This window comes from Drosophila santomea, chromosome 2L (assembly GCF_016746245.2).
Source record: "Drosophila santomea strain STO CAGO 1482 chromosome 2L, Prin_Dsan_1.1, whole genome shotgun sequence".
Lineage (NCBI taxonomy): Eukaryota > Metazoa > Arthropoda > Insecta > Diptera > Drosophilidae > Drosophila > Drosophila santomea.
The window spans coordinates 6,286,609-6,300,719 of NC_053016.2; the positions used below are offsets into that span (position 1 = coordinate 6,286,609).

Here is a 14,111-nt window from a genome sequence, read left to right on the forward strand (position 1 = left end):
TAATTGTCTTTACTTGTAGACTTAATAGTATATATTAATACGCAATTCGCCGTAGAGCGATTAAATTATTCGATTAATTCATTGGCATTATGGGAATCCATGAGTTATCGATGCTTGCAAGTAAATCATCGATGTCGCTGAGCCAGTAGAAACATCGATATCATCATACAAACATCGATTTTTGTTCCAGCTCTAGACATTTGTGTTTTATTTTTTTTAAACGTGAAATTCATCAGTAAAAGCGACCATCATTGGCCTAAACTGCTGCCGAAACACTCAGCCAGCGCCAAAGAACGAATACAATGGGGTAAGACCGATGGGCGCGGCCAAACCGGCCTAAACCTGCAGTTTTTACCGTGGGAAAAATCGACGCCGAACTAGCTGACATCTCCCCCTATGTTGTTGTTGTTGTCGTTGTTGCTGGCGTTCTGTGTGTAGCGGGCGGCGTAAATACATACATATATGTACACAAACATACACTTATACACGCACACGCGTGGGCTGGCCAATTACATGTGTGGGTGTGCAGGTGTGTGCGACCGTGCAGGTGTGCGTGTGTGTTTTCCGCCCGAGAATCAAAAATCACAAGCAAGGCTGCGGAAAAGGCTTAGCACATAATGCAATTTAGTCGGCGGTCGACAGTCGCCAGCGATAACGGGAAGACACCAGATATACAGCTCATCGGACGATGTCGGCGGATAGGTAATAGATAAGATATATATACAAAAGCACTGGAGACCCCACAAATTGATTTGATGGGGGCTCTGCGCACCCAAGGAACTGCCATTACATCAATCCCGATTGTGTTAAAGCCAGAAACAAGAACCCTACAAACTTTGTGAAAATCAGTTCTTTTAATGTGCATATGTGTATATATTACTTTTCCTATGTTACTAATTATAAATTTATCATTCCCTGCCTGTTGACTACAAACAACAGTCAAAGAATGCCTTGCCATACAACTCGCACAGGTGCACATACAAGCTAAGAAGCACCATTTATGGCCTCGTCTAAATGGAATTTTTAATTAATTACACTCCTGTCGCTTTAATCCCTTTATGACCCTTAGCGAACAACCGATTTTCACCTGCCAGGCGCACGTCTTCCACATCGACCCGAAGACGAAGCGCACCTGGATCACTGCCAGCATGAAGGCGGTCAACGTGAGTTTCTTCTATGACAGCTCGCGAAATCTGTATCGCATCATCAGTGTCGAGGGCACCAAGGCGGTGATAAATTCAACGATCACGCCCAACATGACCTTCACCCAGACCTCCCAGAAGTTTGGCCAGTGGAGCGATGTGCGGGCAAACACGGTGTACGGTTTGGGATTCGCCTCAGAGGCTGAATTGACCAAGGTGAGTTGCAATGCTACGAACCCATACATTAATTTACTAAACGCCTTGCATTGCAGTTCGTAGAGAAATTCCAGGAGGTTAAGGAGGCCACTAAGAATGCCATGAAATCGGCCAACGGATCGAATGCCGTCACGCCCACCACCTCGGCCAACACGTCGCCCATTTCCGGGAGAGCTGTGGGCTCTATGCAGAACGACAACACAGCCATCGACCCGCACACTGTGGAGCCGCCCAACATGAGCAACACGAATACCCAGAACGCCAATCCGGACAGTCCTTCCCACAAGCTTCTCAATACCAGCGATGTCAAGGCGGACATCGGATCGGCCACGCCCTCGCCGCAGCCCACTTCGGGCGTAACTGGTGGCGGTGGAGTGACCATCTCGTCTGGCGGGAGCATTGTGGGCATGCACACGGGTCCTGGAGCAGGCGCCACCGCCGAGCAGCAGCTTAAGTATGAGAACGAGCGTCTGAAAATGGCCCTGGCACAAAGGTGAGGAACGCATTGGCCATCATTGGTGCGAGGCATTAATGCTCTGCCTTCTTTTCAGCTGCGCCAATGCCAAGAAATGGGAAATCGAGCTGGCTACCTTGAAGAACAACAATATACGGCTGACTAGTGCTCTTCAGGTAGGTTTTTGTCTATTATATAGTTTGAGCAACTATCCCCTATAATGTCTGACTAGGCCATATTATACAGTTTACCAATTGTTTATGAATTAATTAATTTTTTCTTTTTTACATTTAAGGAATCAACTGCCAATGTAGACGAATGGAAGCGCCAGCTGCACACCTACAAGGAGGAGAATATTCGCCTCAAACGAGATATGGAACAGCTTTGCGTGGGCGGTGGTGGTGTGGCTGCAGCCGGAGGAGGCGCCACAGAGGACGAATTGCGTCGCGAGGTGGCCACGCTCAAGGCGCGGACAGAACAACTGCAGAAGGAACTTATGCAACAGGAAATAGAGCTTAAGTCAGCCAATATTAGCCTACGCGAAAAGTCCAATGACCAAACGGTGGGTAAAGCACAAGATTCATGTTGAGAAATTTGTTAATGAAACTCTTGTTTTAGCTGGCAAAATTGAGTGAATTAAATGGTGTGTTTGCTAAGCATCTTTCGGAGATGTATGGGGTGCAGAAGGATATGGAGAGTATTATACAACTTGCCAAGTGCACTTGAGACACAGAGTTGACGTTTATGCGAAAGGTTAGCGGCACATTGAGTTTCACAATTTGAGTTTCGTCTTTATAATTAACTTTCCTTACAGGTTTCAGTGCAGGAACAGACTACAATGATTAATACTACAACGACATCATCAACAACAACAGGAAGCACGACAAGTAAACGTTATTTAAGCAACTTTCAAACCGCAGAGGCCGAGAGTACGCTCTCCAACGTCACCTCGATACACACTCAGCTGCAGTCGTCGCTCTACGAGACCCAAAACACACCACAGCTAAAGGCCTTGGACAAGCATTCGGCTATGCTCCAAGAGCTCCATCAGCGGCAGGCGGCCCCCAGGCGCAACTCTGCCTCTGCGGAAGCCGTTGCAACCGCCTCTGGTGGAGCCAAAACAGCCACCATACTCGTTTCCAAATCAAAAACCAAAACTGGGCTGCCCCTGTTGCTGAAGAATTCCATTAACAATTAGTGAAATCCAAAAACAAAAAAATAACGCAGTTAGAGAGAATTTATTCAGTGGCATTTTTGTAATCTTTATATTGGTAGTTTGTATACAAGGACAGCGCTAAGAGTCAGCCATGGTACTTCCCCAATCCCCACGCACCCTTTCGTTTTACCAATATTGGTTAATTGTGTTTCCCTACCTCGAATTGAAAGTAAACCTATGCCCAGTATTTCGTCAAAATTCTTCGAGTCCTTGTGACACTAATGTAGGTCCAGATTGATTGATTCTCGTGCGCAGTAAAGTGCAATATACATTTATCTCTAGTATGTAAATGTAACGATGATATTATGTGCTCTATACACTTTCAGCTGATTGTTAATTAATTTTTAATAAGAGCTTGCTAACGAATACAACCCGTAACTCATTTCCCAAAGAAAAAACCCAAGCATTTCTATTGAACAAATGTCACAAAGATTATTTTGTAAATGTGTCGAACTTTTTATAGTATTTTTAGACGGAACCTTTTGTATTTTCTAAATCATAGGCGTAAAATTTAAAAACTTATTTATTGAATTATATTTCGAACCCATTCTACGTCAAATCCTCATCACAATGCTCCCGTTTATTGCAGTTATGCACTGATTTACTAACATTATACATGATAATTATAAATATATAAATTAACGTATGCATAACTAACAATGACTTAGACGACGAACACACTAAGAAACCAATATTAAATATAAAACTAAAACTAAAATAGACGAAGTGAACATTTTATAAATGGATTGAAGTCCAAGTAATTCACGAGACTAGCAAAGTAAATTAATAAAAGTCAAGTATGTGCGTCTGCGGACAACTAGTATAATACATAAAAAGAATTATTAAAATTAATTTATAATTATCGAACCGAATAAAAAACGCAACTCGAATGAAGCCAGCAAATAAAAACATAACAGTACACAATCTACGAAACACAAACACCCGCTAAACGAAACGGTTATGAAGCGGTAATTTCGAACGTTTGCGATTATATTCAAGCCATATTGTTATGCACTTGCTGCATAAATAACCCAGTTGAGAACAAATAAGAATTAACGAAAATGAAATGTTGAACATACAAATCTAGCAGTTAAAAGTAAATAACAAATGAAAATATACATAAATAAATAAATATATAAAATAAAGAACCATTTGAAATATGTTTTCTTTTAATTTTAAATATGAATGTGTATGGTGCTAGTAGTATAATTCTTTTAAATGGCAATTAACAATTATGACATTTCATAGATTTTATTCCTATTTAAAACTTCATATATAAAAATTTAATCTAGACGAACAACGATTTATACAACTCGGACTTGGAGACCTCCGTCCACTCGCTACTCTCATTGGGCGCCATGAAGTTGATGAGTTTGTTGTGCACCACGTATCTAAAAGTATTTTGAAATGATCGTCAGTAAATCATGTAGATTTAATGTTCTGCTTTACATACCGAAGCTTTCGTCCCTTGCTGGCCCTTGTGTCCACTTTCTTTTTCATCTTCTGGCGCAATTTCTGTAGCTCCACGAACTGCTTGGTGATCTCGCTCATGTTCGACGAGGTGCTGGCCTTGTACTCGATGAGCTCCCGAAGCTGCTGGTGGTAGAAGTCGCTGTCGTCGTAAATGTGCTTTAATCGCTGCACCGGCTCGTTTTCCTGCTGTTCTGCCTGATTGTTCTTTGGGGTCTGAGACTTCTCAACGAGCGCTTCTCGGTTGGCCAGAGCGCTGTCGATCTTTTTGATGATGTCGTAGTCCTCCTGCAAAGACTTGCGCTTAACACCCGCTCCGGGGGTCAGGAGTTTCGTGCGGTCGTCCCACTTTAGCAGGACTTCATTGCGATAGCCGGTAATTTGTTGGAAATTGCTCTGCAGCACAGAGCCAAACTTTTTGACAGCTGGACCCGAATCGTCTGTGGGCTGCTTGCGCTTCACCGACTTCTTCATCTCTGAGTTTTGCTGGTGGAGGGCTGACTGGAGGGCGAGCAGTTGCTGCAGTAACTTGGAAGAGCGTTCCTGCGCCTCGTTTAGCACCGACTGAAGTTCATCGTTCTCCGATGCAAGTTTCGTTAAAGTATCCGGCGCAGGGAGCTGATTCGCTTTGCTAGTGAACTTTTGGGTGTTGATCCTCAGCTCGAGAAGACGCTCCCAGATGCGCAATTGGTTTTGGACGGCGAGTCCCTTTTGGATTTCAGCTTGATGGTTGGTTTTGGACATAACATCCGAGGGTTTAATTGTGTCGTCCTCTGCTTCATCGTCTTCTGAATCGTTGTCTTCATCTTCGCCGTCGTCGTCATCGTCATCTCCTTCGCTTTCCTGGCTGTGATCTTCCTCAGAGTCATCATCCTCCTCCTCATCGTATTTAAAATCTCCAGCCTCAAACTTTTTTTTAAAGTCCGTCAAATTGCTCTCAATCTCTTCACTTTCTTCACCAGATTCGGAATGTCCAGCAGCAGTTTCCTCCTCGGAATCTTCAGCTCCTCCAGCCTTTAGCTTCTGTTTAAAGTCTGCCAAGTCCTCATCATCCTCATCGCTTTCTTCGTAGGACAACTCCTGCTCATCATCATCATCCCCGTCCTCATCCTCATCCAACTCCTTGCGACTGCTGATCTTCCCCTTGTACCGGTCACTCTGCTCCGAGAGCAGCTTGACGTTCCTCTTCCGAAAATCGGTGCTACGGGCATCCGGCAGGTCGTACTCCTCCTCCTCGAAGTCCACCAGACGGGGCCCAGTGGCCACGTCGAAGTCCGAGTCCTCCGCGCTGTCGCTCTCGTTTGGATGGGCAAGCAGCTTGCTGACCTTCTCGGCCACCGTTTGTGGCTGTTTCTTTGACTTGCGCAGCATCCTGCTAGAGTTTCATTTATAATTTCAAAACGAAAGACCTAGTTTACCACATGGACTGGACGTTAGAGGTGGATAAGCATCGATGCATGCATTGCTGTTATCGATGTTTGGCACTTCGCTATCGATGCTCTGAGCGGAGCAGTGTGACCGTTACGCAAAATTAAGTCGATTGCTGATGATCGAAAATTTGAACTATTTAATAATATTTTATTCAAATAATTTCCATAAGAAGTTTTAAGAAAAAAAATGTTTCCATTTGTTAATTCCCTCAGTAATTTGTATCACAACATTTCCCAAATTTTATCAGTTGTTTTTTGCCTACATATCTTAGATAATGATAAGTCAAGATATTCAGCAATTTCAGAAAGCTGTTTTTATTTTGGCTCAGCATAACTTTAAATAACTTACTTAAATACATTAACTTAATTAGAAAGAATTCTAGTGTGCTATGAATTCTGAATCCTTTTTTTACTTAATCTTATAAATGTTAAATGCCAGGAAAACGTACACAAATAAAAGCGTTGCATAGTTTTGGGCCTTTGATTTAAGCAGCGTTGAGCGTAAGCGTAAATGCGAAATTAATCGGCGCCCTTGAACGTGCAGTTTAGTTAAGTTACTGCACATTCTGCATGACCGCTCATTAGAGCTGCCCCACCGAAGTCTTATCAGGTCAGGTGGGCCAGGTGCATCTTGATAAGGTCGCGCTCACGCCACTTTCGTAGCATACAAATGTGCGCGCCGGAACGTGAACTTGAAATCCTTTTGTCCGTCGCGCTGCCCTCATTAAATTTAATGAAGCGTTTTTGTCCAATGGCGTGTCGCCGAGCCGGCATGAGGTTAAATTGTGAACCTTGGCAGTGGACTTGCCAGATACCAGTGAAAGCTCGACGGGATCAGAGGTGCGACAGCCGAAAAAAAGGACATACGGTGGAGATCCCTCGACGATTTGGAAAAGGAATGCTCGGAACGACGCACCGATAAGGCCTATAAGAAATTTCATGTAGATTACTTGTGCCGGCTGAGACGCGACTCATGCGGCAGATAAGGAATCGAAACATTTGGCGATCAGACGGACCACCGTTTGAACTTTGAGTCGCGTACACGCATTGATAATCGTGAAATTTATGCGGGCGGGACCTGAAAACACACACACCATCACACATCTGCAATCCACTGACTATTGGGGTCGTCCGCTGTTATCAATGTACCTAACTTTGTATACCCGGTACTTAAAATTGGGGTATACCATTATTGTGGAGTGTTTTGCCACGCGGACGGAGGAAGCTTCCTATCAGGTATATCCTGAACTGGGATCTAAAAAGTGTCGACTTTCATCGACGGCAAAGATAAATCCTACATTTCATATTGCCTAAGCAGCTATCAGAGCCGTAGAATCCCTTTTTAATGGATGGTCCTTGTACAAAAAGTAGGCTTCGATTTCTAGAGGCTAAGGACCAGGTATTTCAATGGTCGGGACTCACGCAGCTCCTACTTGATGCGCTCATCTTCCAGCTGGGTTATCAGTGGCTGCCGAGATTTCGAGTACGCGGCATCAGCATCGCAGGCAATCGGTTCAGTCAGTTCCTGCTCGTCGATCGGTGTGAGTGTGGATTTGGAGTACCGTTAGTACCGTTAGCCGTGTGCCGTTAAGAAGCTTTCGCATCATCGATAGCGATAACTACGCGCGTGGGCGGTTGGCAGTGGAAACGGTGTGTTTGTCGCTGCTGGGAGGTGTGTGCAAAATACAATTTATTCCCATCGGTACATTCGAAGATCTCAGATTCAGATCGGGCATATCTTTAGAGTATATAGCAGCGCACGGTGTGCCCGCGTGTTTAGAAAACGCAAAACAAAACGGAAATCACAAAAAGGAAGAAAAACAGAATGAAGAAATATATATAACAGTTGTATATAGAGGAAAAGTGATTTAAACAGCACGTACGCGCTCTCGTAATCGAAGATTACGCCTACAATGGGTACTATATACACAAGCCGATCGATTAGCAAGCGCAATCTAGTTGAATCTCACCGTAATCTTCGAGGGGTTCCAGCACTTGGCTGGGTGAACTTGGGAGTCTGCGAGGTTAAAGTTGATTCAGAATGCAAAGTAAATGAATTTTCTCAGGTTTGGAAAGTATTTCGAACCATATTTTGGTACATTCGAAATCTCTTTTATTTTGAATCACATTTGTTTGAGCACACTAAAATGCCAAGTTCAAAAGGCATCAAACGCGGCGCGTCTAAACAAACAACCCGTAAAATAATTCGACTGAAGGATTAATGTGAGAACGATTTGTCCGAGTTTTTTTTGCAATTGCTGCTCAATTGAGTGAACTTTCGGTTCGATTGAGCGCAATTGATTAACAGATTAATAAGCCAGCGAGAGCGCAAGATGTGCTCCCCATTATAATTATTATATGTGTATCAATTCTAGAAAACACAACGAGCCGGGGAGCTCAACATAAACGGAATTTTTATTATCAATCGGAAACTTAAATGCGTTAATGCCGCGCGGGAATATTTGGTTCAAGGTCATTGCCAGCTTTAGCACCTAGAAAAAAAGGGGGCCAACAAACAGAACGTAAATAATCATGCCAAATAACATAATAAACAAGTTCTTGAACCTAAAATCCAAAGCAATCGAAAAAGTGTTCATTATCAGACTGAGTGCAATTGATTCGATTAATTGAGTGACTTTTCTGTCAGGGAATAATATTTGTTTGTGTTTTCAATGTTGGACTATCTCCGTTTTGCCGCCAATAATAAAGCATTCGGAAAGTCCAAAAGAAGCGCACACGTTTCACAATTAAACGACAGGCCCCCCAAACCGTACCAAAATGATAAGAACGCAGTTTGAACTTAAATAATTAACATTTTTGGTGTATGAAAAAATGTAATCAAAGTCTTAATTAATAGTCAATTTAGAGGATAGCTACTATATAAATCCATCACAGTAAACATAAGCAATATAACCAAAACACAAGATAAAATATCTTAGCATCTATCTGATCAACTAAGAAAAGCTTGCCTGTTTGCATTTCTTTTATTTAGAATACAAGAAGTTACCTTGAGGCAAAGCCTTGATGCAGTTCCATTTAAATTCAAATTATTAGCGTGTCTTAAAAATGGCAAAAGTAGCTGAGGAGAACGATCATCGAGATCTTAGTAATTGGTCGAACGTGAACGACACGAATGGCACCATTCACCTGACCAAGGATATGGTCTTCAATGATGGCCACCGCTTGTCCATCACAGTCTACAGGTGAGTGGAATTCCAATGAATATTTTACAAGCTCGTCGTCAAGATCAACTCCCACCCACGTCCTATTGGAATACTATTCCGCTTATCAACTTTGACTTTTACTATCTGTAACAAGTCTAAACTAATCAATCCATAAGGCGGTGTGGGTGTTGCTGCCTGCCTTAAAAATACCTATAAATCATACTGGGGTCATCATCTCTGGTTTCTCCTCGGGTGTCTGGCTATCTGTCTGAGATTAATCATTTTCACTTGGAATTTGAACTTGGCGGATCATTGCTGGGTTCACTTTTTAGAATGCCAGAGATTGGCTTAATCGATTAAGCGAGAGTCTATCAGTTAGTCAAGGCGTAGAAAGTGCTTAGTTTAGCACATCATTCAAAGGTGGCTTAAATTAACAATAGAATGGGACAGTTCTTCAGCAGAATGTACTTTTCTTACAAACCGGCTCTAAAAATTATAACTTTAATGAGAATAATGGCAATTTTTACAAGACATAAAATTTGTTAGCCCAGATTGTCTGCAAGCGATATTCTAGAGACCAATGAAGTACGAATCGTTTACCTCATTCGTCCAACAAGTTACCTTTCCCAACTGCACTTGGTTGACCCACTTAATGGCACCCACGCCGTCACCCACCTTTTGGAAAAACTTCTTTAATTTCCCACTCACCAGTTTAATCGCTTCTGAACCTTCTCCCGCACACCCCCCCTCCACTCCTAATGCGGTCTTTCATTTGGATCAGCATACTGTTTGTGATCTCAACAATTGGCAACAGCACCGTGCTCTATCTGCTGACCAAGCGGCGACTGCGCGGTCCCTTGCGGATTGATATCATGCTAATGCATCTGGCCATCGCCGATCTAATGGTGACGCTGCTCCTGATGCCAATGGAGATCGTGTGGGCCTGGACGGTGCAGTGGCTATCCACGGACCTCATGTGCCGCCTGATGAGCTTCTTTCGCGTCTTCGGCCTGTACCTGTCCAGCTACGTGATGGTCTGCATATCGCTCGACAGGTGAGTCCGCCGCGTCGCTGACTGTCGCTAATGGACCAAATTGATAGCCAGATAAGGCGGCTGGAAGTGTCAATCGATGGCCGATGGCAGACGGCCGACGGCCTCTCACCACCTGGTTCCTCTTGTCTCCATCAGATACTTTGCCATACTGAAGCCGCTCAAGCGGTCCTACAATCGGGGACGCATCATGCTGGCCTGTGCCTGGCTGGGCTCCGTCGTCTGCAGCATTCCCCAGGTGAGACTTCCCAAGTGCCACCGGAAAATAATGCAACACTGAGAACAAAACTAAGAAATACTTCAGTTTACGCACTATTTTGTCATGGTTGTCGTGACTATTTAAACAAGTTATTTTATGCCAGTGAGAGATACTTAATTGTCATCCGTCTCCATCAGGCCTTTCTCTTCCACCTGGAGGAGCATCCCGCCGTTACCGGCTACTTTCAGTGCGTCATCTTCAATTCGTTCAGGAACGACTTTGATGAGAAACTGTATCAGGCGGCCTCGATGTGCAGCATGTACGCCTTTCCGCTGATCATGTTCATCTACTGCTACGGTGCCATCTACCTGGAGATCTACCGAAAGAGCCAGCGCGTCCTCAAGGATGTGATCGCCGAGCGGTTCCGGCGCTCCAACGACGACGTGCTCAGCAGGGCCAAGAAGCGCACCCTCAAGATGACCATCACGATTGTGATCGTGTTCATCATCTGCTGGACTCCGTACTACACCATCTCCATGTGGTACTGGCTGGACAAGCACTCCGCGGGCAAGATCAATCCCCTGGTCCGCAAGGCGCTCTTCATCTTCGCCTCGACAAACTCCTGTATGAATCCTTTGGTCTACGGGCTCTACAACATTCGCGGGCGAATGAACAACAACAATCCGGTGGGTACTACCATAGGTACTACCAAGGATTTCCACTCTGTATCTAATTAACTTTCTACTTTCCCTTTTTTTATAGTCGGTGAACAACAGACACACGTCGCTGTCCAATCGCCTGGACTCCTCCAACCAGCTGATGCAAAAGCAGTTGACCAACAACTCGTTGCTCAATGGACGTGGCCAGGTGATGGCAGCCGCGGTATCGGCCACCACAAAATTGGCCAATGTGGTCGGCCTCAAGGGCACTGCCAATTCCAATGGCTCAGCTGCAGCCGCAGGAACAGTTCCGCCAACTCCTCCTCTGACAGTATCCATCGCTCCGCTGGCCAGTGACGACGAGGCCAACGACGATTCCTGCCTCAGTGCGGTCACCATCAGGTGCCAGGATCAATCCCCGATCCGCCAGAAGTAATTTCGGTCTCTACACCCGTTTTCTATCTTCTTGTCAACCTAAAATGCCCATGCCCATTCCCATTCTTCATTTAGATGATTAACAACCGCTTCCTAAATTCACTTTTCCTTTCCGAGGCTCGCCATAAAAAGTTGGGTTTTATGTTGTGGTTTTAGTGTTTGATTTTGGAATGCAAGGGATTTAACATAGCTTCGACTAGCGAGTTGATTTTGTTGGAATATGTCTATAAAGTAAATAGTTAATAGTCTGTATGACTTTACCTGGGATTTCCCAGTTTTTAATGGATATGCATCTTGACTTAGTAATCTAAATGATGCATGATACTGTAGCTTTATTGTAAGACTAATCTCAGATTAGTGATCATGTAACAACAATCGAGTGCTATTTAACAATTTATTTATTTCACACCCAGAAAATTATGCAACAGCTGAGGAGAGTCTACATATCCCATCTTAAATTGCAAACAAGATAAAGCCTTAGTCTATTTGGGTTAATGAAGGATTGCATCATATCGCTCACTTGAAAGACCATTTCCAAGCCGCACTTCATTTTATGTCAACACATCGCAGCATCGGCAAGAGTCAAGTCTAAACCAATATATCGTTTCAGATGTGGCGACTCCATCGAAATGACCAGTGTGGTCAAGTAGACAACCAGAAATGGAGGAGCTCCGAGAGCAACTGGATCAATCAAGAGATCTGCTACTGTTCAGCTGGAGGAGTCGGCTTGGAACAAAGGGCATTTAATTTGCTAACCAGCTTAGTTCGGAATTTTCATCATAAATTCTTTTGGCATTTGCATTTAGCTAGGGACAAATTAAATCGTTTTCAAGTCAACAAAGCAACAAAGCCAAAGCAGCAAAGATACAAAATCCGATTGAAAAACGCTTTGTATTGAACCATCATATGCTGGGTAAACGAAGCTATAGCCTAGGAAATACGATTCAGTTGTAATACAGCTTACTGTTAGATATACTCTAGTTAGTCGGATTATTGCTTAATTTAAAATAATTTATTCATAACAAATAATTATAAACAAAATCGAATAAATGGATCTTGAAAATTATAGAAAACATCAAGTCCGCCGCTTGAATACTGAGTTGTTTTGTTTGGGAAGAGCTCGGAATATCGGTTTATTTTTGTTGGAACTTTTGTTAACTTGGCGTTAATCACTTGTTTTATGGCTTAAGCCCTCCACGTTAATTATACACTCGCCGACGGACCCTTTAATATTTATTCAATATTTTTGATTTGATATGCGGCTAAACCAGTTTCACTTCACCGATAAGATGCTGAATTGACCTTTAACTACTTTTAATTATATTGTTAATGGCTCTAAAGAGAGGTGCTGAGTTGGAAATTAAGCGATGAGCACTTGCACTCATTTTATAAGGAAAATGGATAGCTGTGTTAACACCATTCAGTTAACATTAGGTAGTTATACAAATATTATATATTAGTATATTTATAAATATGAATAATTTTACAGGAAGCTTAACCAGCTCAACTCCAATCAGTCCATATTCCAGCAACGCCCACACTTTTCCCAGGTGCAAGGCATCTGGCCTGGTCGGCGTCTCTGGCCAAAGCCACGTAACCCAATTAACCGGCGAAGCCGTAAAATGACAATATTTTTTAGAGCAATTGAATGCTAAAGATAACCCCCAGCTCCCCCAAAGTGTTAGAAAGTGGCTCACTTTCGTTACACTGCACAACAAAGTCACGTTCGCTGGGAAAACACTCAGCGCTCCACACGCAGAGCAGGAAGAATGCGTGTAATCGAATCTTGAAGACCGAAAAATAAACATGTTAATAATACAATTTTATGATTAATACGCACTGAACTGCAGCGAGGAGGGAGGGGGAAGGTGGGGCATGTGGGAGAGCAGCAGATCGGAGGAGATGAGATGATGTTGCTGTTGTGCCGTCGAAAAGTGCGTGGGACGTCTTAGCTCGTAACCACTGAAGATGCTGGGAACAACTTGAGGAGGATTCGGACGATGGGGGCTCGGGCAAGTGAGGAGTGGGGAATGGGGAGGTAGAGAGGTGGAGAGGTGGAGAGTGGGGCGTGGGGCCAGCGAGGCTTATTTATAAATCACGCACATAATGAAATTTCAGCAAGTGGTCGCCGCTGACCGAAAAGCGGCAAAATATGCAGCGTTGATGTGGGATAGCATCTCGGGTGTGTCCGCAGCACCGCAACTCCATGATAAATGCACATCTGCATAATGCCCTCCTCCAACTGTCCGCTGACATGCCGGCGACATAATGACGAACAGGTCGGGACATCCAACTTCCCCTTGGATCCCGATGGCACTGTCGTGTTACGCATCAGTTCCGTGTCAACTGAAAATGGGAAGATGGGCATGGGGATGGGGACACTTCGAAATGGGGGACACTTGTACTGCATAAGTAGCCATTAATAGGTGCCATATGCATATCATTTTGGGCTCTAGTTTTAACGAGTAGTTCGTCTGTTTTGAATGCCTGCCTGCAGAGCGTGCCGTTTATTTACGATCTCCATTTCAAAAGAGCAAACGTCTGGCCCCATCCACCTCCACCGAGTCCCTTTGGATTTGGGGCTCGCCAGGCTGCCGAGGTGGTCGAAAACCAGGCTGGACGCATTATCGAAAAAGGGTTCGCACGAATCCGATTTAATGACCTTAAACAGGCCT

At 43.9% G+C, this 14,111-nt stretch overlaps 3 protein-coding genes across 6 annotated transcripts; 2 read left to right on the forward strand and 1 right to left on the reverse strand.

The window, feature by feature from the left end:
* The first annotated feature begins 158 nt into the window (after positions 1-158).
* LOC120449246 (homer protein homolog 2) lies at positions 159-3,053 on the forward strand. The gene is given in 7 exon segments (XM_039631625.2): positions 159-307; positions 1,070-1,358; positions 1,415-1,851; positions 1,910-1,988; positions 2,108-2,374; positions 2,431-2,565; positions 2,627-3,053. Coding segments are annotated over 7 exon segments (1,596 nt in total). The 5' UTR covers positions 159-302; the 3' UTR covers positions 3,011-3,053.
* A 1,126-nt stretch (positions 3,054-4,179) lies between these two features.
* On the reverse strand, positions 4,180-5,963 carry LOC120449255 (protein Aatf). The gene is made up of 2 exons (XM_039631638.2): positions 4,482-5,963; positions 4,180-4,419 (listed from the first exon to the last, which is right to left on the reverse strand). Exons 1-2 carry the CDS (start codon positions 5,867-5,869, stop codon positions 4,317-4,319), a joined length of 1,491 nt encoding a protein of 496 aa, XP_039487572.1. The 5' UTR covers positions 5,870-5,963; the 3' UTR covers positions 4,180-4,316.
* A 1,478-nt stretch (positions 5,964-7,441) lies between these two features.
* Positions 7,442-12,515, forward strand: LOC120458224 (gonadotropin-releasing hormone receptor). 4 transcript variants are annotated; one of them, XM_039645805.2, is made up of 7 exons: positions 7,442-7,600; positions 8,921-9,131; positions 9,874-10,146; positions 10,282-10,381; positions 10,540-11,028; positions 11,105-11,433; positions 12,047-12,515. In XM_039645805.2, exons 2-7 carry the CDS (start codon positions 8,995-8,997, stop codon positions 12,084-12,086), a joined length of 1,368 nt encoding a protein of 455 aa, XP_039501739.1. In that variant the 5' UTR covers positions 7,442-7,600; positions 8,921-8,994; the 3' UTR covers positions 12,087-12,515. The 4 variants fall into 4 exon arrangements, with proteins under 4 accessions (XP_039501739.1, XP_043862835.1, XP_043862834.1 ...); XM_044006900.1 differs by having other exon boundaries at positions 7,443-7,600; positions 11,105-11,442; XM_044006899.1 differs by having other exon boundaries at positions 7,454-7,578.
* The last annotated feature ends 1,596 nt before the right edge of the window (positions 12,516-14,111 follow it).